At 56.6% G+C, this 22968-nt stretch overlaps 1 protein-coding gene across 1 annotated transcript; it reads left to right on the top strand.

The window, feature by feature from the left end:
• Positions 1–4811: 4811 nt before the first annotated feature.
• Positions 4812–22220, top strand: TAS1R2 (taste 1 receptor member 2). Its single transcript, XM_053216116.1, is given in 12 exon segments — positions 4812–4993; positions 6620–6738; positions 6741–6940; positions 8379–8766; positions 8769–8910; positions 10028–10091; positions 13109–13256; positions 13259–13347; positions 19924–20056; positions 21220–21432; positions 21435–22027; positions 22029–22220. Coding segments are annotated over 12 exon segments (2463 nt in total).
• The last annotated feature ends 748 nt before the right edge of the window (positions 22221–22968 follow it).

Below are 22968 nucleotides of genomic sequence, written 5' to 3'. Positions count from 1 at the left end.
CGGGGACCAGCGCGGTAACAGAGCAGGAGCCACGTTGCCGGGATGCAGCCGGTGCGCCAGGCGCTGTGCTGAATCCTCAGGTCCTCACTGCAACCCCGAAGGCACTTCTGTTACTCCCGCTTTACAGGTGGGGAGACTGAGGCACGGGTGGGTGCAGTAACTAGTAAACCCGCGGGAGATGATGCCCATCTCTGCCTGCCAGGCTTTTGCGCATAAGCACCGCTTCAGTGCCCCAGAGAGACACGTTTTTTTGAGAGAGGGAGGGAGAGAGAACATGAGCAGGGGAGGGGCAGAGAGAGGGGGACAGAGGATCTGAAGCTGCTAGGCTCCGTGCAGAGAGACAGATGCAGGGCTCGAACTCACAAGCTGTGAGTGAGCTCGTGACCTGAGCCGAAGTCGGACGCTCAACCGATGGAGCCACCCAGGCGCCCCTGAGACCTTCTTATTTTCAACCCCTCCCTCACACCTGCACCCTGGATACCTGTGCCCAGGAAGGAGGAGAAGCCGGGCCTCACTGAGCACCTGTTTCTGGCACAGCTGCTCCCAGTCGTTATCTTGGATAGGACCAGCCTGTGAGGGAGGCGGGATCATCTTAGCCCCATTTCACAGATGAGGAAGCTGAGGCTCAGGGAAAGAAGGCCCGCTCAGTAAGGGGCAGGGACGGGATTTTTCCTGGTGGCCGTACCAGCACCCCCTCCGCCCTGCTCCCTGGCAGGAACACAGCAGCTTCTGGGCGGGGGCCGCGCCGTGAGCCGGCAGGATGAGGCACGCCTGTCGCTGTGGCTCCAAACACAAGCAGCCAGTCTTGACTCTCTCAGGATGTTGGTAGCCACTCCAATGGTGGAGCAGGTGCCACATGACCCTCAGGTGCCCGAGGCACATCACAACGCTGCCCCGGGGCTCTGCTGTCCTCCTTCCAGGCCCCAGGCGCCCAGGCAGTCGCCCTCAGCCCCCGGAGCGTTTGGCGCCCAGGGGCCAGGGCAGATCGAGGCAGCGGATGCTCAGACACCTGCGCCATGACATGAGTCCAGGCAGGCATCGGGAGCGGAGCAGGGCTCAGGGAGGGACGTGCCTGGGCGAGGTCACGCAGCCAGTAAGCAGCAGAGCCAGGATCGGCACCCAGGTTGGGCAGATCTGAGCCTTAGAAAGAAGAGCCGTAGAGAGTCAGGGACCCCGGCCTTTTATGGGGGTGAAGATCGAGGGTGCCGTGCCAGGGACAAAGCCATGGACGCTGGAGTGTAGGGTATTTGTTAGCACCCATCGAGCACATTCTTGCATCCCTCCCATTTACTCGCTCCCACTGAGGGTGGTTTGGGCCACTTTATGGGTGAGGAGGCAGAGAGGACTCAGAACCCCTGCCTGGCCCCTGTCCACTGGTCTGAGCCCTTAGGGCCCAGGAACGGGACCACCTCGCCCCCACCCTAGGCCTCTGCACTCCCGTCGAGAGCTCCCTGAGTCTTCTTCTCCAGGAGCAGCACCCCCTTTCTTCACCTCCCTGTGGGACACGGTTTCTGGTTCTTTATCCACGCCGTGGCCTCCTGCAGGGGCCACCCCGTCCGCTTCACTTCTGACGTCTAAACTTCTCTCAGCGGGGTGACTGATGAGGTTAGGGTCTCTGGAAACTGGCCCTGAGGCCTCCCCGGTGACCCTCCTTTGAGGATCTCTGAGCCAGGCTGGCTGGGGTCGCCTGTCCGCCACACCTTCCCAGGGGAGGAGGTCCTGCCCACCTGCCCCTGGCCCCACCGTAAGCCAGACCGGAGCCGGGTTTCCAGCCACCCACTTTTGTCCCGGAGGAGGCAGCACGGGCCGGAAAGAAAGAGGGGAAATGGGGAGTGGGGTGCAGGGTAGCAGACGGAAGGATGTGCAAGTCAGAGGACAGATTGGAGGGTCGGGTGGGGGAGAGGAGCTGCTGTGCCCCCTCCATCCCTGGGGCAAGGCCTCACTTGGGGGTGCCCCCTGCACGCCATCCCCCCTCCAACCATCTTGGCAAGGGGAGGAGGGAGGTTCAGGGCGGCCCCTTCCAGCCCGAAGCAAATGGAGCTAGTTCCTCTCCGTGAACACGGGGGCGGCAGATCTAAGGCAAATTCACGGCCTTTCCTGGCCCCCGTTTTCTTGTCGCCTCCCCCCCGTGTACTTTGCGTAAGCCTATCATGGCTCTCCATCACCTCGGCCGCCAGTGGCCACACAGAGGTGAACGCGGGGACGTTGGGCCCGCACTGGGCCACACGGGTGACGGTTGTGTCAGGCCCAGGCCACCGTGGGGCGCGTGCTGTGTGTGCAACCCTGAACGAGAGTCACGGCACCACGGGGTTCCCGGGCGCTTGTCCTCGGAGCAGCCCGCACCCCAGCCTCACCCACCTGCCCCTCCCAGATGATGTCAAGGCCACGGGGGCTGCGGAGATGATCCAGTCCAGGGCACCGAAGCCCAGGACTCACGCAGAGCCTCGTGCACCGAGCCTCGCGCACCCTGGGGTTTGAGTCACTGGGTGTGTGTGCGTCAGCGTTCAGGGCTTTCATCAGAATCTCAAAAGGATCCTCATCCTCGAAATGTGAAGAGCATTCATTCCATTTTACGCGTAGGGAGGCCGCAGCCCAGAGAATGGCAGTGACTTGCCCAAGGGTAGTGGCTGCACAGCTGGCCGGGAAACCAAGGCTCCTGGCTCCCCGTCTAGTGCTCCTTCCTCAGATTTTGGCCTTCAGAGAGATCATCCCTGTCAAGGGGGCCCCTTATTCCTTTCCCCTGGGAGCCCCTCAGTCCCCACCACTTTCTGCAGCCCCCATTCGGGTCTCAGATTCCTCCAATCCACTCACTTGCTGTGTGGCTCTGGATAAGTGACTGTCCCTCTCTGAACCTCAGCGTCCTCATCTGCAAAGTGGAGACATAACAGCACATCAGAAGGTCGCGAGAACAGGGGCACCTGGGAGGCTCAGTCGGTTAAGCATCCGATTCTGGATCGCGGCTCAGGTCATGATCTCCTGGTTCGTGAGTTCAAGCCCCGCATCGGGCTGTGTGCTGACAGCACAGAGCCTGCTTGGGATTCTGTCTTCCCTTCTCTCTGCCCCTCACCTGCTTTTTCTCTCTCTCTCTCAAAATAAATAAATAAACTTTAAAAAAAAAGGAAGGTAGTGAGAAAAAAGTGGGATGGCAGAGATGGAGAGGGCTCCACGCGGTACCTGGCATGCTGCGAGCCCTCAGAACACGTTAGCGACGGAAGTGACCTGTGCGCGTCGTCACCACCATCCCAGCAGGCCTCGAGGCTTCGACCCTGCCTCCCCCGCAGAGCTCACAGTCTCCGAGGCTCCGGGCCACGTCCCCCGGGTGTCCTGTCTGTGTCCCTCGAACCCCGCCCAGCCCTGCCGCACCGTGAGCTAGTCAGCGCCTGCTGGGTTCGCGACTCTCTCCACCATCGTTTACCCTGGGGCTGGGGCCACACCCAGGGGCTCCGGTTAATTTAGATGCTTTCTTTCTCTGCCATCTGCTTACCCCCGAGCTTGGCTAGAGAGCCTGACTTTGCTGGGAGTCTCCAGAACGTCCCGGGACCTCCCAGCAACCAGCATCTTTATTCTCCCTCCTTAGAACTGACGCGTGCAGTCGCTGTGCCTCTGCAGCTCAGAGCAGGGGTGGTTCCTGTGAACTGGGGCCAGGGGTGGTTTCCTGGAAGGGGCAAGGCACCGACTAGCCCTCAAAAAAGGAGCCGGGCTTGGCTGAGGTGGGACAGGGGGAGAGCATGAGGTTTTCGGCCAGCTTTCTGTGCCTGGGAACCCCCTCTCCCCACAACCCTGGATCCCAGAGGCCTTAATGGGCCCCAGCTGTAACAGACTCGTCTGTGTCAAGCATTCCACAGTAGGTGTCCCCAGGCTCCCTGCGGGCCACCAAAGGACCACAACGACATTACGCGGACAGGGTCTCAGATTCCGATGGGTGCCCTGTTTGCTGGAACCATCTCCCTTTGGAAATTTTCAGCTCTCTTTTCTGACAGTAACCCCGCCCCTTGGTGCTGGGTACGAAGGGGGCACCCAGAGCGGGGCTCACCCAGCAGCGCTGACTGCTGCGTTGTCGGGCTAACAGGTATTAACCGCCTCCCTCGCCGCTCCCATTCTCTTAGCTGCTGAAACGCTGCTTTTTAGCAAAGGCCATGACCTCATGATGTTATACGTCGTGGAGATTGAGAACCAGGTCCTAGCATCTGACTATGTGCTTTGAGTCCCCACTTTTGCTGGTTGTGCAACCCAGGGTGAGCTTCGTAAGCTTCTCTGTGCCTCAGTTTTCTCATCTGTGGAATGGGGCCGGTCATAGTCCCCGTTATTGTGATCATCGAGCAAGATGGTGAATGGCGAGCACACAGCATGATGCCTGGTTCTTACTGGAACACCTGTCCTGGGTCAGGGGCCGTATATAAAGTACTACCTGCCAGGATCAACTTGATCCGGTTCTACTCTGTCTCCTGGGTGAGTATCTGTGCCCTTTACTCCCAGATGTTGGAAATGTCAGGGGCATGGGACCTGTCCTTAACCGAGTGGCAGAAGGTTAAGTTTGTGTCCGAGATAGCAGGACATGCTTTCTCTACCTCCACAGGGCGTTCTCCCACACCCCCCAGGGCCCACCATGCCCTAGGAAGGGATCATCCTAATTCTAGCCTCTTCTTCCCCCCCCAGAGTTCTCAAGCTTCTCCACCTGTCCAGGTGTTTCCCCACCCCTTCGGCCATGGCAAGACCGTCACTATGTAAATGTCTGTGCAAATCCCCTGGTGCCAAGCTGCCAGCTCTCTGATGAGGCAGGGCCACCTCCGGGGACCCCTCACTTCCCAGCCATGGGACCCCGGGCCAGGGAAGTCTGCTCCCTCATCATCCTGCTGCGGCTCCTGGCTGAGCCGGCTGAGAACTCAGACTTCTACTTGGCTGGGGATTACCTCCTCGGCGGCCTCTTCACCCTCCATGCCAACGTGAAGGGCATCGTCCACCTCAACTTCCCGTAGGTGCCCCAGTGCAAGGGGTGAGTCGCCAGTGTGGGGCTGGAAGTGGCGACGGGGGCGGAGTGGGAAGCCTGGGCTGGTCCTGTGCTCCTCAGGGGACCACGCCAGGACCAAGGGCTCAAAATGCTCCTCATTCATTGCCCACCTCTCATCCCGCATTATCCCCACCGGCCTGCAGGGAGACCCCATGCAGTTCATGTTACCAAAATCGTTGGCAATTGTATTCTGAAATATGGAGAGCTGGTTGTCCCACCACGTCTCTTAATAAATAAAGAGTTACATGGTGTTTGAGCCTGGAGGGGTTGTAGAGACCACCCCCACCTACTTTGTCAAGTGGGGAACTCCTACTGAGTCCGTGTCAAGTCCAAGTCTAGACACCAGGGGTTATGCCTTTGGAAGGCAGAAATGTGGTTTTTCGGTAGCAGGTTCTCAGACTGGAGGGGAAGGTTTGCATTTCTCTAGGGCTGTGGTTAGGTGTGAAGAGGTGCTTCCAGGACCAGAAGGGATTTTCTCCACTCACCTTGTCCCCTGTGAGCCCTGGGGGTGGCTGCATCACTCAAGGTTGGGTGAGACACCTTTGTGCAAGCGCGAAGGCTGGGATAGCGGACCCAGCGTGGGATGATGAGATAGTGACTTGGTGCAGAGAGGGTGAAGGCGTCCTGTGAGAGAGGGAGAGAAAAAAGAGTGTGTAAAAGCTGACTGTAAGAAATGCACCCTTTATGTGACGTTGGGGAAGATCACATGCTGGCTTGAGAATGACGAATGTGGTGGTACCAGTGACGGCACATTGGCGAATGAATGTTGTGATGCCGGTGATAACGGAGGGGAGTTCAGTGATGGTGGTGATGCTGATAAGATTGATAGCAGTAATAATGGTGATAATGCAAGTAGTGAAGAGTATGGTGAGGATGCCGGTGGTGGTGATGGTGATGGTGATGGTGGTGCTGATGGTGGTGGCGGTGATGGTGTTGGTCATGGTGGTGCTGATGATGGTGGAGGTGATGGTGATGGTGGTGATGGTGGTGATGGTGGTGGTACTGATGGTGGTGGTGATGGTGGTGATGGTGATGGTGGTGGTGATGGTGTTGGTCATGGTGGTGGTGATGATGGTGGAGGTGATGGTGATGGTGGTGATGGTGGTGATGGTGATGAAGACAGTGGTGACTGATGGTGGTGGTGATGGTGTTGGTCATGGTGGTGCTGATAATGGTGGAGGTGATGGTGATGGTGGTGATGGTGGTGATGGTGATGAAGATTGTGGTGACTGATGGTGGTGGTGATGGTGATGGTGTTGGTCATGGTGGTGCTGCTGATGGTGCTGGTGACGGTGTTGGTCATGGTGGTGCTGATGATGGTGGAGGTGATGGTGATGGCGGTGATGGTGACGGTGGTATCGGTGATGGTGGTCACAGACACGCAGTTATAGTGATGGCAGTGGTGATAGGAATAGTAGGTGATGATGGTGATTCTGGAGATGTGGCAGGTGACAACGATGAGATGAAAATGCCAGAATCTTCTGGAGTGGCTCCTTCTTGGGCCACTCCTCGGCTTTCCTATGGCAGGCAGAGGGGACTCCCCGGCTCTCCCGTCCCTTCCCCCTCTCACTCTGGACCTGCCTCTCACCCCACCCCACGTGGCTCCCCCAGGTATGAAATAAAGGTGTTGGGCTACGATCTCATGCAGGCCATGCGCTTTGCAGGGGAGGAGATCAACAGCCAGAGCAGCCTGCTGCCTGGCGTGCTGCTGGGCTACAAAATGGTGGATGTCGCTACATCTCCAACAATGTCCAGCCCGTGCTCCACTTCCTGGCAAAGGAGAACTGTTCCTTGCCCATCCAGGAGGACTACAGCCACTGTGTGCCCTGTGTGGTGGCTGTCATTGGCCCTGGCAACTCTGAGTCCACTGTAACTGTGGCCCGCTTCCTCTCTCTCTTCCTCCTTCCACAGGGGAGGCCCCTGGGTCCTGGGGTAAGGAGCTGGGGGGCAGAGGAGTGGTTATCCAGGGGGCTCACTTCCCCCCACCAGTCCTGGGGGTAGGAGGAGGCAGGAAGTAGGGTCCGAATGTCAACCCCAATCCTAGGAAGGCAGCCCAGCCACTTGGTTAAGAGCTCAGGCTTTGGAGGCAGACAGACCTGGGTGTGCATCTTGGCTCTGCGTCTTGGCCATTGTGAGGTCTTGAGCAAGTCTCTTAACTCTCTGAGCCTCATCTTCCCCACCTATAAAATGGGATGATAAGAGTTCCATCCTAGGACTGTCTGAACGTTAAAGGCTTTAAGCTATGTAGGAGTTTTTAGGACACAGAAGCTAGTCGCTTATGTAATGGTATGTAAAGCATCTTGCACAAAGATGAAAACTCAGGAAGTGCTCGACATTATCTTGTACGGTTGCCCGGCACAAGGCCTGACGCATAAGAGGTCCTCAAAAAAGTGCCATTGGTATGACTACTGTCATTGTAAGTGTTGTCATCGTCATGATTAAAGGTGCCTCAACCAGAATTGGCATAAGGTTTTTATGCATTAAAAAAAAAAAAAGTTTTTATGCCCTAAAAAGCAGCCAGCACGAGGCTCGGCACATAGTAGGTAGTTACACTGTTTGCTGTCATTTTTGTTATGTAAAGTGCCAGGGGTCTGACACATAGCAGGTGCTTAGTAAACATGAATACACTTACATGAGGCATCTCGTCCAGGACTAAACTCATTCTTTCTTATGTTTAACAAATATTTATGGAGCAGGTGCTGTTGTAGGGCTGGGGATACGGCAGGGAACAACACCTAGAGCTAATCTCCTGGTGGGAGAGCCAGGCCATGTCCGTAAACACTGTGATATAGGCTGTTGGAAAGTGAGATGTGCACCGGACAGAATGAAAAGGCCAGCAGGGCGAGGGAGGCTGGACAGGTCGGTGGGCAGGCGGGTAGGGGGAGACCTCAGTTTCAAGCGGGGTGGCCAGGAGGGTCTTTCTGACAACTGGTCAACCACCTGAGGGAGGGGAAGGAGTGAGGGAGCTATGTGGGTGCCTAGGAGAAGAGCGCTCCGGAAGGGGGGGCAGCGAATGCAGAGGCCAGCGGGAGCCTGGTGCATTGGCTGAACCGGTGAGCAGCCCCGGGACCAGGCGGGACAGTAGAAGATGAAGCCAGAGAGGTGAGGGCCGGGGTCGGTGGTGGAGCCCCTTGGGGGCCACTGAAGGACTCTGGCTGTCCTCGAGTGACATTAGGAGCTGTTGGGGAGTTTTGAGCTGAGGAGTAAGGTGACGGACAAGTGGTCGCAGAGGCCACCCGGCTGCCACGAACAGCAGCAGAGACAGCCAAGGGGAAGGGTGGGGGGATGCTGTGGTGACCCCGGGGGGGGGGTGGTGATGGCGGCCTGGTGAGGCCCTAGCTCACGCTGGCGGCCCTCCGTTCTCGGGCAGATCACCTACAGCGCCATCAGTGACGAGCTACGGGACAAGCAGTGCTTCCCGTCCCTTCTGCGCACAGCGCCGGGCGCAGATCACCAGATCGAGGCCATGGCGCAGCTGATGTTGTACTTCCCCCGGAACTGGATCATCGCGCTGGTGAGCAGCGGCGACTGCGGCCGCGACGACAGCCAGCTGCTCAGCGATCGCCCGGCCGGCGGCGACACCTGCATCGCCTTCCGGGAGACGCTGCCCATGCCCCAGCCCAACCAGGCGGTGACGCAGTGGGAGCGCCGGCGCCTGAAGGCCATCGTGGACGAGCAGCAGCGGCAGAGCTCTGCGCGCGTCGTTGTTGTCCTGTTGTCGCCAGAGCTGGTCCTGCACAACTTCTTCCGCGAGGTGCTCCGCAGAACCTCACGGGCGTCGTGCGGATGGCCTCCGAGTCCTGGGCCATCGACCCGGTCCTGCACGACAGGCCCACGCGCTGCACAGCCTCCCGGGCTGCACCCAGACCAGCCGCTCCGAGCGGGTCATCTATCTCTGGCAGGTGAGGCCCCGCCCACGGAGAGTCGGGGCCACACAGCACAGGCGCCGCCACAGCCCTGAGTGGTTGCCATGGAGACCACTGCCCTGCTCTAGCGTCCCCCTCTCTGGCCGGGTCCTGGGCAAACTGGCGGGAGAGGCCAGGGGACGTACCCTGTCCCCAGACACATAAAGCCAGAAGTATTTCATGGTGACAAAACTCCCTTTTTTACATTAATGTAGTCCTTGCCATCCAAGATAGCCTGTCCCGGCAGGAGATTTGGGCGAAGTTCCCTGGAAGGAGGCCTGGCAGGCAGTGGGCACCCCGGGCCCCCTGCCGTTTCTCCAGGGTGGTGGCCTTGGGGGAGGACTTCTGTGTTCAGCTCTCTGAGGCTCTGCCTTGGGTTTATGCATCTTCTCTCGTCCCAGGTCTGGACGATTCAGAGGAGTAAGGAGGCAAGGAGTCGCCTGGATTCAGACCTGGAATTTAAATCTGTATTTTTCTGATCTGCGTGCACACGTGCACACACACACACACACACACACACACACACCTAACCACGAAGTTTATGTGGGTAGAAGATTTTACTGAGGATCTGGAGGACCAGAGGGGAATTTCATCAGAGATGCACACTGTGCTTGAATGCTTCCTTGTTCGTTTGTTTGCTTTAAAGTTTGGGGCTTAGGTACTCCCTTAACGCTGTCTATATTTTGTCTTTATTCTCGCCTTCCTCCCCTCTTCTCGATCCCCCCTCCGCATATGCTTGTCTGCTTCCTCCACAGAGCCATTGAGTTAGCCCTTTCAAAAACTCCCCCTTTCCCTTTATTTATTTGTAACCTCTCTACCCCATAATCTCAGAGCCTAACCTTGCAACCCTAAGTGCTTATTTTTTTCTAAAACTACAATGATTCTTTAAAAGAATTCTAGCCTCAACCAGCAGAATATTATATTTTACTGTGTGCCCTGCTACATTAATAATATACATAATTATTATGGGTGCTTTACTGTCTTTTGAGCATCCAGTGGGCCATGAGTGCCTGGTGTACATCACCCCAACTCGTGGCCATCCTACAAGGTCGATAATCCACAGATAGGAAGGCTGAGACAGGGAGTCAAAGTGACCTGTCTGTGGTGGTTTTAGTGGTGAGCAGTGGTTCGTGGCTTTGAACCCAGGTCGGCCCTTTGAACCCACCGATTTTCCCACCGTACTGTTCAGCTTTCCTAGACAACTGTGGCAACGGCTGTGATGAAGGACCAGTTGACTTCTTTCCTCTCCCAGCAGTGGAGACCAAAGAGCACCAATCATGGCAACTCATTTCCTGAGCACCTGCGATGTGCCGGGCCCAGGCTGGGCACTGCGGGTGCCCCGGACCCTCACCCTGGGAAGGACAAAGACAGTCGGGAAGATCTGTCTCTGCTGAGTGCTGCAGGAGGTCAGAGTTGCGATGTGTGTGTGTGTGTGTGTGTGTGTGCGCGCGCGCGAGAGAGAGAGAGAGAGGCGGCACCGCTGGGAGTGAGAAGGGCCAGGGAGGCACTGGACATCTCAGGAGGAGAATGGTGGTCTGGGTCGTGTGATCAGGCCACTGTGACCAAAGGATGGGGGATGAGGGGAGCTGCAGGTGACATTGGAGGGCATTAAGTGCCGGATGAAGGAGCTGGGGCTTTGCTCTAGACGCAGTAGGAGCCCACAGTGAGTTCCAAGGCAAGCACCGAAACTGCTGTTTTGAAGACAATCCAACAAGCCAGTTTAGGGTGGAGGTGGAGGGGTGACAGGGACAGGAAGCAGGGACCCCAGCGCACCATCCTATGGCAACGTCACCCAGGGTCTCCACTGGCGTGAACAGTGGAAATGATGCCTTTTTGTGCAGACACGTTAGACCATGATGCCCTCTGCCCGGGGGTAGATGCCACCCTACCGTGGGCACACGGCCCGGTGAGGGGACGAGCTGAGCTCCGGCTGTCCCTCTCCATTACCCCAAAGGCCCCACTTGTGCAGGGCCCCCTCCCCCCAATGCTGGGTCATGCCACGCCAGCCTGTGGATTTTTGTCGTAACTCTTACCCCGAAGTGTCTTTGTTGTGTCTATTTACTTGTCTTCTTGTTTATCGGCTCTTCCCCACCACCCTCCTCCTCCCAGACATAGGCCGGGGAGAGCAGGGACCTTTCAATCCTACTGTCCTGTTCTGTGCTGTATCCTGAGCTGCTGGAACCGGATCTGGCTCAGAGTTGACTCTCAGTGGATATTTCTTGAATGAATGAATGAATGAGCCCCTACTATGTCCCGGCACTGTGCTAACCCCTCTGTGTGAATTATCATCTATCCCCAGACGCCCTGTGAGTAACCACTGTTACTCGATGGTTGCTGCCCATACAGAGGGGAGATGGAGGTTCCAGAGGAGTGACGGTCACCCAGCTAGGGAGTGGCCAGGGGGCGGTGATGCTCCAGGACAGGGGCAGTGGGGATGGAGAGGAGGGCGCCCCTCGGAGAGGCGGGGAGGAGGGGGAGGCCCGGGTGAAGGGGAGACTTGGAGATAGAGGCCAGGAGGACGCTCCGCCCGTGATGATGGGGAGGGTGCGATTAGGGGGAGGCTGGGGAAAATCCAGGCTGGCAAATGAGAGGGGGCTTTGGGAGTCCAAGGGAAGATCTTCAGCAGGTCGTGGAATCATAGAGCGTTGGAGTTGCAAGGTGTTCTCAGAGTCTTGGGGTCCCATCCTTTTACTTAATGGGGTTGGGACTGGGGCCCTTGGGGCTCTAACAGTGACCAGCCGGCCGGGACCACAGGCCACCTGCTCACCACCCTCACTGGCTCTTCGCTGCGTCCTTCTCTCCGCCTCTGTCCACCCCAGCGTCTCGGCTGTGGCCCATCTGTCCGCCCGTTGGGAGGCAGAGCTTTGTCCTCAGGCAGACCTGGGTTTGAGTCCAGCTTGGCCCCACTAGCGGTGCAACCTGGGGCAAGTTAATTAATATCTCTGAGCCCCAGGTTTCCCCTGGAAAGGATGATACGCACCCTGCTGAGTTTTTGTGAGGATTAGCAGTGATGTGCGCACATTACCTGCTGCCGAGTAGAAGCCGAATGTCCTCCTCTTTCTCCTCATTCATTGCTGACACCAGTGTCTGGACAATAATAGTCCAGGCCTCCTCCACTCAGGAGGGTTGCAGGGACAATACTTTCTGACCCCCTGCCTTCGAGGCCTGGAATCCGACACCAGGACCTGGTTTCCTGTGGGCCCTTCACGGCATCCGGATCCCCATCCAGAGGCCGCCACAGGGGAGGAGTTTCCTCCTCTCAGCTCCCAAGACCACTGCCCTCAGTCCCAGCAACATGTGCAAATTCCAAAGCGGCTTCTGGAGACCTCACTCCCTGGGCAGAGCAGGAAGAAGGCTAGGGCCCGAAGCTCTTGGCTGTCTGTCTGTCGGTCCCCGAGGCGAGGTGAGCTCTGGACCCCCAAGACATAGCCCAATAGACTCTCTCATTTATGGAGGGAAAGCCGAGGAGTCAGATTGATGGGGTATCTAAGTTGGAAGCTCTTTCGAGGGCGGGGTTGGGGGGTGGTCAGCCCAGAGAGGTTCAGTGACTTGGCCAAAGTCACACAGCAAATTGAGGAAGGAGCTCAGATTGGAATTCAGGCCAAAGGATGCCCAGTCCAAAGCGTGTTCCAGTTTGTACAGCTTCCGCATTCTCAGAGTGACGGGGGATGGCATGGGGGAGAGACCGGAGGGTCGCCTGCAACTGTGGGGAAGCCGGAAGCACCCAGGGGGCAGGGGTGAGGGCAGCTGACCCTTGCAAGTGAGAGAGACGGTGGACTCTGGAGCCCAGGTGTTGGGTCCCCGCGGGATGGCCGAGGTGACTGCCAGGGAGCAGGAACAATGTCGACACCTTGGCCGGAGGGGAGCACTTCCTAGTTTGCAGGCCCTGTGCTAAGCTCCCAACATTGGGAAACTCATGTGTTGCTTCAGAGCCCGGGAGACAGGGTTTTTGTTGTCCTACTTTGCAGAAGAGGAGACCGGAGCTCATGGAGGTTGGGCGACAGGCCCAAGGCTCAGAGCAGGTGGCAGAGCTGGTGCCTGAACCCAGGTGTGTCCGACTACAGAGCCGGGGTTCCCAGCCGCTGCCTCCCGGGTGGCCACATCTGCGGTCTCATTGCCCCCTTGTAGGGATGCGGACACCCAGTCTCGTGGGGTAGTCACTCTCCCCCAGATCGGGCCCGACTTCTGACGCCAGCTTCGCTTCCTTTCCCTGTGGCCTCTCCAGCTGCTTCAGGAAATCTGGAAGGTCAACTTCACCCTCCTGGGCCACCAGATCTTTTTTGGCCAGCGAGCGGACCTACTCATGGGCCTGGAGATCATCCAGGGACGGTGGGACCTGAGCCAGAACCTTTCCGGAGCATCGCTTCCTACTGCCCGGTGCTACGACGGCTGAGGGCCATCTGTGACGTCTCCTGGCACACGGCCAACAACACGGTCAGCTCTCGGAGGGCTGGTGGGGGGCTGGGACCTGGGTCTGGGCACTGGCTCGTGCAGGGGTGGCAAGGGCCCTGTGGACCTGAGATCCATTATCGAGCACTGATGGCGTCCCTATTTGTGGGTGTCCCTCCTCCCATTGACTAAGCACTGTGGAAGTCTAGAGATTTCTGGATCCTCAGGACCCAGGGGCTCAGGGGGCTGCGCAAAGTGAACGTTAGGTGGACACGTGTGTGCTAAGGACTTCAATTCTCATGTCAACCCTGGGAAACAGAGAGTACTGTTCCTCCTGTCTTTGGGGTTGGGAAACTGGAGGCACAGAGGGGGTCGCGTGACCCATAAAAGGCCACACAGCTTTCGCACGTCTCTATACGCAGCATTCAGTCTACATCCCATTGATTAGTACTCGCGTTTTGGGGACAGTAGCTGTGTTCACCTGTGTCTGACATCTGTCAGTCTGAAAGCTCCTTTGTTTTACCCTCTTAGCTTGCAAGCTGTCAGAATGGCCGTGATGTGGGGAAGGGTAGAGACCCAGCCTCGTGGGGAGGGGGGGAGGTAGGGGGATCTAAAAGTTCAAAGAGCCAGGGCACCTGGGTAGCTCAGTCGGTTAAGCATCCGACTCTGGATCTCAACTCAGGTCTTGATCTCAGGGTCGTGAGTTTAGACCCCTGTGTTGGGCTCCGTGCTGGGCGCGCAGCCTACTTAAAAATAATAATAAAACAAAAGCTCTGCCTGCCTTCACCAGTCCTCCCAATGGACTGCACACTTTATCCACAGTTTCTGTGGTCCCGGGTGCTTCTAGTTCCTATGCTTCATGGGGGTTTTTATGGAGTCAGTTGGGTTGGTGTCTTTAATGGTTTGCTAGGGCTGCTGTCACAAAGGGCCACAGTCTGGGGGCTGGAAGTCCAACTCAAGCTGTCAGTAGGGTTGGTTCCTTCTGGAACCCTCTCCAGAGGGAGGATGTTCCAGGCCTCTCTCCCAACTTCTGGTGGTTAGCTGGCCATCGCTGGCTTTCCTTGGCTTGGGGTTTTCTCACCCGACCTCTGTGGTCACCTCCACGGGGCACTCTCCCTGTGGGGGTGTCTGTCTCCAAATCTCCCCTTTTATAAAGACATGGGTCATATTGGAGTGGGGGCCCGCCCTACTCCAGGATGACCTCGTCTTAACTGATTACCTCTGAAATGATCCTAGTTCCAAATAAGTTCACATTTTTAGGTCCTGGGGTTTCAGACTTCAGTGAACTTCGAGGGGACGCAAGTCAACAAATAACAGTGTCTTCGCCTGGGGTTTTTCCTGGGAAGCAGAGCCTGAGGCAAGGGTTTATGTGCAGTTATTCCAGGATATGCTCCATGGGAGCAGGAGTGGGTGATGGGGGAGAGTCCATTAGGGATAGAGAGAAGGTCAGTAGCAGGGAATGTTCTTAAGCTGGACACCGATTGTGAGCTCGATCTTACCGGAACCTTCCGAGGGACCACTTTAGAATTGTCCCCAAGGGAAGGAAGAGGATGGAATGGACCCACTGGTCTGTACCACCCCCCTGCCCGCTGTGGCCCAAGGTCGCCACACGGGGCATTAACTCCCTTGTGCCTCCAGGTCACACATGTGTGGGTGCCCAGCAGCTCCCCACGAGCATCTCACACGACAGCCCCCGGGCAGAGAGCGAAAGAGACCGAGTGCAGCTTAAGGGAGGTGCTGACCGGTAACCCCTGAGTGGATTGGTTGCTATGGCAGGGGCAGGACTAGAAGGTGGGCCGAGAAAACGTGAGAGAAGCCACAGAGATGGATGGCCACCCGTCGCTGTGCTCACGTCCTCCCCACAGCCTGGTGGGCTGGCACGTTTGGGGCAGCAGCCAGCCCGGCGTCTTCACGGGGACTCGAGTGGACACCATCACAGGCCCTGTAGCTGCAGTGGGGGCCAGGTGGAGGGAGCCGCTCTTCCTCATCCCTCCCTTCCACCATCCATTCCGGAGTCCTTCGCCCTTGGCCACTTGGCTGGTGGGGTGTTCTGGACATTTGTCCCCGGGTGTCTGAGCCCGTAGTCGCCTTGTCCGTGCCGGTCCGTGGTTGTGGCAGGTGTCCAGTAATGACCCGGCCACTGCGGTGAATCTTCTGGATTCCTTCCTACCCTCTTGTGTGGTGGGGACCTGGCCCCTCCTGCTAAGTTAACTACTCCCTCCTTTCTTGGCCTTCTCGTTCCCTGACGTGCGGCCCCTGAAAAGCCAGGAGGTAACCTAGCACCCATTTTGTCTAGGGATACGTAGACATGTTCCCTCTTTGGGGGCCGGACCCTGGATTCCAGAAGAGTCCAGCCTGTGGGGACAAGAAACACCGGTTCTAACAAAGAGCCCCCAAGAACAATGGTGAGCGTGGCCGAGCCTTCTTCCGCCCCGTTGTGGCTGGACCCACGTGTTCTAGCTGTTGGGGCCACAGTGCTACATACCCGCCTTTCATTCAATGCTTATACCTCACCCTGAAGGGCAGTGTCCCTACCCTCAAGGTGTTGTCTGTCCCCCAGCTGGTACCTTACCTGAACGCTTAATACACCATACCATCGTTTTATCAGACAGGATACTTCTCGATGGTGGTGTGGAATGTGTTGGGATCAGTGGATCCTGTGGTCATGTGCCCACATCACACCCCCTTTGCCGCACAATGGGTCTCTTGTCTGGGGTGACTTTGTGGGGGGACCCATGACACTAACTTATTCACTCTGTATGCCTTGGGATGGGGGTGCTGCGTGGCAGACAGGGGAGGCACGTTCTTACACGGATGAGTCAGTGCTCCCTCCAGGGAAGAAGGCACCTGCGGTTGATAGATGGGCCAGCATCCATGTAGAATGGAACCAAATCAAGGGCTCAGTGTGGGTTCCGGGCTGGAAGGTTAGGTATTCAGCGGTGGCAGTAGCTATGCTGACCACGGAGAGGAAGCCCAAGCCGCTGAGCTCCCACCCACAGCCCCCATCCTCGCCACCGCAGGCACTCCGTGCAAGCCCCGGGGCGGCTGACCCATACTGGAAGCTTCATCCTTTCCGTCTGGTTCTTCATCGCTCCCTGGGTTCTCGACGGGCATGGGCCCGAGACACAAAGATCATCAGGCTTTGCGCTCACTCTCGTACATCCACGCACACACCCTTCCGCCCAGACGATGTCTTCTCCACTCTTCTGGTCTTGTTCTTTCCAGGCCCACCGAGCAGCCGGCCAAGCCATTCGTCGCTGCCCAGCCGTCCAAGAATATCCACTCTCCGGGGCCTTTCTCCGTCCACACCAAGTGAACAAACATGTGCTGTGCTCTCAACTCTACCCCCTGGGGACACGTTCCCTCGTTACCGCCCTTCGGGGGCGTCCCCGAAGAGGAGCCTAGGGTGGCGACGGTCCGTTTTGAGCTCACGTTACTATATCAAGCTGGGGATAGATTACCTGTGAATCACTGACCTAAGAAACATACATGTCCGTCCCCCCTCCCCCCCACCCCCGGGGCCTGCTTTGGCCTGATCCCAAATGTGCCATTTCCGTTGCGTGGACATTTGCCACTCTTCCTGCCTGACCACGCAGCTCCGTGCCTCTGAGAGTCACTTGATGTCCTGAGGCCACATGCTTGTTCTCCACGAAGGCCCAGCAGGACACCAGGAGCTGATTTTCAAATAGCGAGTCGTACTCTGGTGGAAGGTATGCTGTAGCTACGTTTTGCAACCTCTCGAGCTGGGGCTGGACCCTCTTGTCCCCCGCAGATGACGCCGGCATCAGCAAATCTGCTTGGCCACATGGCCCGAGTGGCAAGGACAGCACGTCCTACAGCCAGAGCCTGCTTCAGGGTCCTCCTCCGGGCTTGTCATCATTTGCCTGGAAACCGGACGTCGTCCGAGCCACCTGATAAATGCGGGTTGCAGCAGTCTTTCCAAGAGCGATTTATGCGGTCGCCCCCAATCTCGAGAGGTTCGCCAAGTGCCAGACGTCTCTAACGGCAGAAGGCAGAAGATGTCACAAGTCGCCCTGTCGCCTAGACAGGATGTCCTGGCCTTTCCCAGACCACAGGAGCCCTGAAAATATCACCGGTGTGGCAGGGCCCTTATCACATACCCTCGTACCTAAGTATTTGTGTCTCGCGTGGGCGTGAAGGGTGCTTCCTGCTTCCTACTCACCAGATCCCGTCGGTATGATGCCATGAATAAACTGGACCCGCATGATGTTCTGCCGAATGTCAGAGTGATCCAGTTCCATGTGGACAGAGAATAGAAGAGCAAACTTAACTGTAATAAGACAGCAATGGTAGTGATTTGAGAGCTTTCTCCTCTTTTAATCAGGCATTTAGAGCTGCACAATCCCCTCTAAGTACTGCGTTCACTGCCTTCTATAAGTTTGGGTATATATTAATGTAAAATAATTTTTTAATGTTTATTTTTGAGAGAGAGAGAGAGAGAGAGAGAGAGAGAGAGAGAGAGAGACAGAGGCAGAGCATGAGCCGGGGAGGGGCAGAGAGAGAAGAAGACACAGGATCGGAAGCAGGCTCCAGGCTCCGAGCTGTCAGCACAGAGCCCGACGCGGGGCTCGAACCCACAGGCCGTGAGATCATGACCTTGAGCTGAAGTCGGACGCTTAACGGACTGAGCCACCCAGGCGCCCCGAAACTTTATACTTCTTAAACACTAACTCCCCACTCTCTCCTCCTTCCCGCCCCTGAAGCCACCCTTCTACATTCTGGTCCTATGAATTGGACTCAGAACCTCATATAAACGGAACCACACAGCATTTGTCTTTCTGTGACTGGCTAATTTCACTCCACATCATGTTCTTACGGTTCATCCGTTTTGTGGCGTGTGTCAGAATTTTCTTCCCTCTTTAGACTGAATAATTCATTCTAGGTATATATCACATTTCGCTTATCCGTTCATCCATCAATGGACACTTGGGTCGCTTCTACATTTAAGCTATCGTGAATAATGCTGCACTAAACACGGGGGTACAAATGTCTCTTTGAATCTCTGCTTTCAATTCTTTTGAGTAGACACCCAGAAGTGGAAGCTGGATCGTGTGTTAATTCTGTTTTTAATTTTTTGAAGAACTGCCATACCGTTTTCCACCACCGCCATCCCAGGCTACACTCCCGGCGGTGAATGAGGAGGTTCCGGTTCCTCTGCATCCTTGCCAGCCCGGGTTATGACCCGTTTTTTTGATAGCAACCATCCCAATGGGCGTAGGCTGGCCTCTCACTGTAGTTTTGATTTGCCTTTCCCTCATGATTACTGAGCAGCTTTTCAAGTACTGATTCGCCATGTGTGTATCTTCTTTGGAGAAGTCTCTGTTCAGGTCCTTTGTCCATTTCCAAGTTCAGTTATCATGTTTTAGGAGTTCTTTGTATATGCTGGATATTAATCCCTTGGTAGATGAACAACATGCAGATGCTGTCTCCCATTCTGTGGGATGCCTTTTTACGCTCTCCGTACATCACCCTCTCTGTCGTTTGGTGGACAAACGTTTTCCATTTTCATGAAGTCCTAGCCAGGAAGGTCATTGCCAGGTCCAGTGTCCTGAAACTTGTGCCCGGTGTTTTCTTGTAGCAGCTTTTATGATTTTAGGTCTCCCTGTAAGTCATGGATCCATTTTGAGGTACCCGCACGTGGCATTAGGTCCAACTTTATTCTTTTGTACGTGGATATCCAGCCTTCCCTGCACCATTCGTTGGAAAAACGATCTTTCCCCCACTGAATGGTCTTGGAACACCCGTCAAAAATCATTTGACCGTATGTGTGAGGGTTTGTGTCTGGACTCTCTATTCTATTTTATTGGTCTGTATGTGTGTCTTTTTAAAAAAAAACAACACAAAACTCTTTTTTTTAAATCTTTCTTTATTCTTGAGAGAGAGACAGGGTGTGAGCAGGGGAGGGACAGAGAGAGAGGGAGACACAGAATCCGAAACACGCTCCAGGCTCTGAGCTGTCAGCACCGAGCCCGACACGGGGCTCAAACCCACGAACAGCGAGATCGTGACCTGAACCGAAGTCGGACGCTCCACCGACTGAGCCCCCAGGTGCCCTGTATGTGTGTTTTTATGCCAGCACCACAGCGCTTGGGTTACTGTAGCTTCGCAGTTCAGTGTTGAAGTCAGGAAATGTGCATCCCCAGTTTTGTTCTTTTTCAAGATTGCGTTGGGAACTCTGAATTTTAGGATGGGTTTTGCCCCGCTCTACAAAGTGAAGTTGTTCCCTCCCATCACCGAAAACTCCAGGAGTGGACCATGAGACTCCAGGCACGGATAGATCCAGGGTCTCATTCCCTCCAGATCTCAGGTCCTTCCTTGGAATGTCCTCCCTCTATGGAGACACGATGGCTGCTGGCAGCCCCAGAGCCACATCTTATCTGCCCGGCAATCTCAGAAAGTCTCCGTCTCGACAGTCGCGCGCTGTTACCTGAAGAAGGTGGACCAGGTCTCAGGCAGGCCAGACGAAGGGGGGGGAGGGTCCCTACAAGGGTCCCGTTCTGGTGGCAATTCCTGCTCCTTCCCCATCCCGGACAGGGGCCAGGCTCCCTTTCCTGAGCATCCTGCTTGTGGGCTCAGGATCTTTTGCCTTCCTCCCTCCAGATCGCTGTGTCCATGTGTTCCAAGGACTGCCAGCCTGGGCAAAGGAAGAAGCCCGTGGGTATTCATCCCTGCTGCTTCGAGTGTCTCGACTGCCTTCCAGGTACCTTCCTCAACCAAACTGCAGATGGGACTCGCAGACCCACACCCCTGCCCCGCCCTGCCCTGCCCTGCCCTGCCCCGCCCTGGGGTTCTCAGGGCCCTTCATCTTTGGCAGGGTCCCTGGAGTCTCATCCAGGGGACACCGGTGTCCAAAGGCCAGGGACCATGTCTGATTCCGCTTGTATCTCCCTAACCGCTGGTGTAAGAAAAATCTTCAATGCTGTGAGGGCGTGGGGGTGGGAGAAGGAAGAGCCCTCAACCAGGCGAGGCTGTAACTGATCCCCTCTGCGCATACATGTAGCTGAGGGCCCAGGGGGGTCAGGCCAGAGAATGTCCACTGGATGAATGAATGAATGAACGAACAAACACACAAATGAATGAATGTCTCTGTCCGTAGAAGAAATGTTTCTGGCAGACAGGGCTAGGATCTAATTTCTCTCTGTGGCCTCCCGAGTGCCTCGTGTAGTTCGGAGGATATAATGTTTGCTCGGTGAATGTTTATTGAGTGACATCCTTGATGAGAAGAATTGACATCTCCCCCTATAGATCATAAACTCCAGGAAGGGGGGGACAATGTCATCCCTCCAGTGTTTAGCACAGTTCACCGTTGGGGCCAAATTATTTTTTTTTCCATGACTTCACAGATTAGTAACTAAGTGGTTCTGTACATCTACCGATCAGAGTACTTACGACGTGCCCAGCAGAGCCCAGGGCACAGAGTAGGTGCTCAACAAAAGTTTGTTTGCAATTGGTCAGTAGCCGGAAGTCAGGGGGCTCGGTTTTATCCACGTCTGTGCTCTCCCATCTCAGATGCCTATCACAGTGGATGGCGCTCAAAAAGCAACTTGAATAAACGGTCGAATGTCCATCTCACCAGAGGGTACGGTCTTGGAAGGGAGGCATTATGGTTGCCAGGCTCTGAGTCAAGGGGACCTTGGACCACATCCTGCCTCTGTAACTGTCTGGTTTTGTAACTGCCTGGAGGAGCCTCAGATGCCACATCTGTGAAATGGGGTTGCCGTGAGGATCTGATGGGCCGGTGGATACGAGGGACGCAGTGAGAGGTGGCTACGACCGCAGGCATCGCCCTTGGCTCGCCCCCTCCCTACCCCTACAGCCTGGCCAGGTGCAGGTGCAGAGGATGTGGGTGCCGGGAAGGTGGGTGTATCTGACGGGAACTGCTGTGGGCTCTTGCAGACGAGTTTGGCTGCTGGCTCTGCCCGAGTTGCGGGTGGTCCCGGAGGAACGACGCTTCCTGCTTCAAGCGGCGGCTGGCCTCCCTTGAATGGCGCGAGGCACCCACCGTCGCTGTGGCCGTGCTGTCCATTCTGGGCTCCCTCCGCACACTGGCCATCCTGGTGATCTTCTGGAGGCACCGCCACGCGCCCATGGTTCGTTCGGCCGGGGCCCCGGGTGCTTCCCGATGCCACTGCTGCTGGCATAGGTGACGGTCCCCATGTACGTCGGGCAGCCCACGTTTTTCATGTGCCTCAGCCGCCAGACCCTCTTCACCCTCTGCTTCACCGTCTGTATCTCCCGTGTCACCGTGCGCTCTTTCCAGATCGTCCGCGTCTTCAACATGGCCAGGCACCTCCCACGTGCCTACGGCTACTGGGTCCGCTACCACGGGCCCTGTGTATTTGTGGCGTCCTTCACAGTGCTCAAGGTGGTCATCGTGGCGGGCAACGTGCTGGCCACGACCACCGAGCCCGCCGCCTGCCCCGACCCTGATGACCCCAAAATCACGGTTCTCACCTGCAACTACCACAACGTGCTGCTGTTCAACACCAGCCTGGACCCGCTTCTGTCCGTGGCGGGCTTCAGCTTCGCCTACGTGGGCAAGGAGCTGCCCACCACCCACAACGACGCCAAGTTCTTCACCTTCCGCGTGACCTTCTGCTTCACCTCTTCCATCTCCCTCCGTACCTTCATGTCTGTCTATGAGGGGGTCCTGGTCACCATCCTGCACCTCGTGGTCGCAGTGCTCAACCTTCTGGGCGCTTTGGCCCTTGGGCTACTTCAGCCCCAAGTGCTGCGTGGTCCTCTTCTACCCGGATCGCAACACGCCCGTCTACTTCAGCAGCATGATTCAGGGCTACACCACGGGAAGGACTAGCGCTGCCCCCTGGCTGCCCAGGGGGCCAGAGGGCTCCGCCCTGGGAGATGGAGACCGGGCGTGGGGCTGGGGGTGGTGGTGACTCGTTCAGCCCCTGCTGGGAGCAGGGACGCCACCCCACCCTACTCTCTGATTTGGCCTCCCCCTCCAGGTTCTCTGCACCCTGGCCGTTTTTACCCACCGGCTGGTGGATGCCTAAAAATACGCTTTCCCTGCAGCTGTTTGGCTTGCCAGGCACTGCCACCCATGCTAGGAAAAGGATCCGGGGTGACCTCCCTATTGGTCTCCAAGACAGAGATGGATCGAAGTAGCCCACAGTCGCCATCTGGTGGTCACAGCGGGTGTCCGCAGGTTCCGGCTCGGGGCAGTCATGCTGGAAGGCTGGGCTGGGGCTGGTATTGGGGGACATCTGCCCGGCATCATTCACTCCCTGCCCACGTGTCTGCGCCTCACCTCCCAGACTCCCCCGCCCCCCAGCTTGGGACCCAGCTTGGGACCCAGCTTCTCTGAGTCATGGCTGCGCATAGGGGCTGCTTCATAAATGCTTATGAATAAACCTCCCTTGGGTGAAAGGAAGGCGTTTCCTTCTTGTTTCCAGAGGTTCCGCCCTCCCCCCCCCCCCCCGCCCCAAGAAAGAAGACTGGGATCGGAGACCTCAGCTTCCATTTCCACGTTGACACTTCTGAGCTGTGTACTTTGGGCCAATTCTATTTACTGTTTCGGAGCCTACACGGCCCCTTCTCTAAAATAGGAACAATAAACCAAGGGCACCCTTGACACACTGTGCATTAGCCAATTTGACGATAAATTATATTTAAAAAGATTAAAAA

The sequence above is a fragment of the Acinonyx jubatus genome, chromosome C1 (assembly GCF_027475565.1).
Source record: "Acinonyx jubatus isolate Ajub_Pintada_27869175 chromosome C1, VMU_Ajub_asm_v1.0, whole genome shotgun sequence".
NCBI classification, from domain to species: Eukaryota; Metazoa; Chordata; class Mammalia; order Carnivora; family Felidae; genus Acinonyx; species Acinonyx jubatus.
This window is presented reverse-complemented; position numbering and strand designations above follow the sequence as displayed.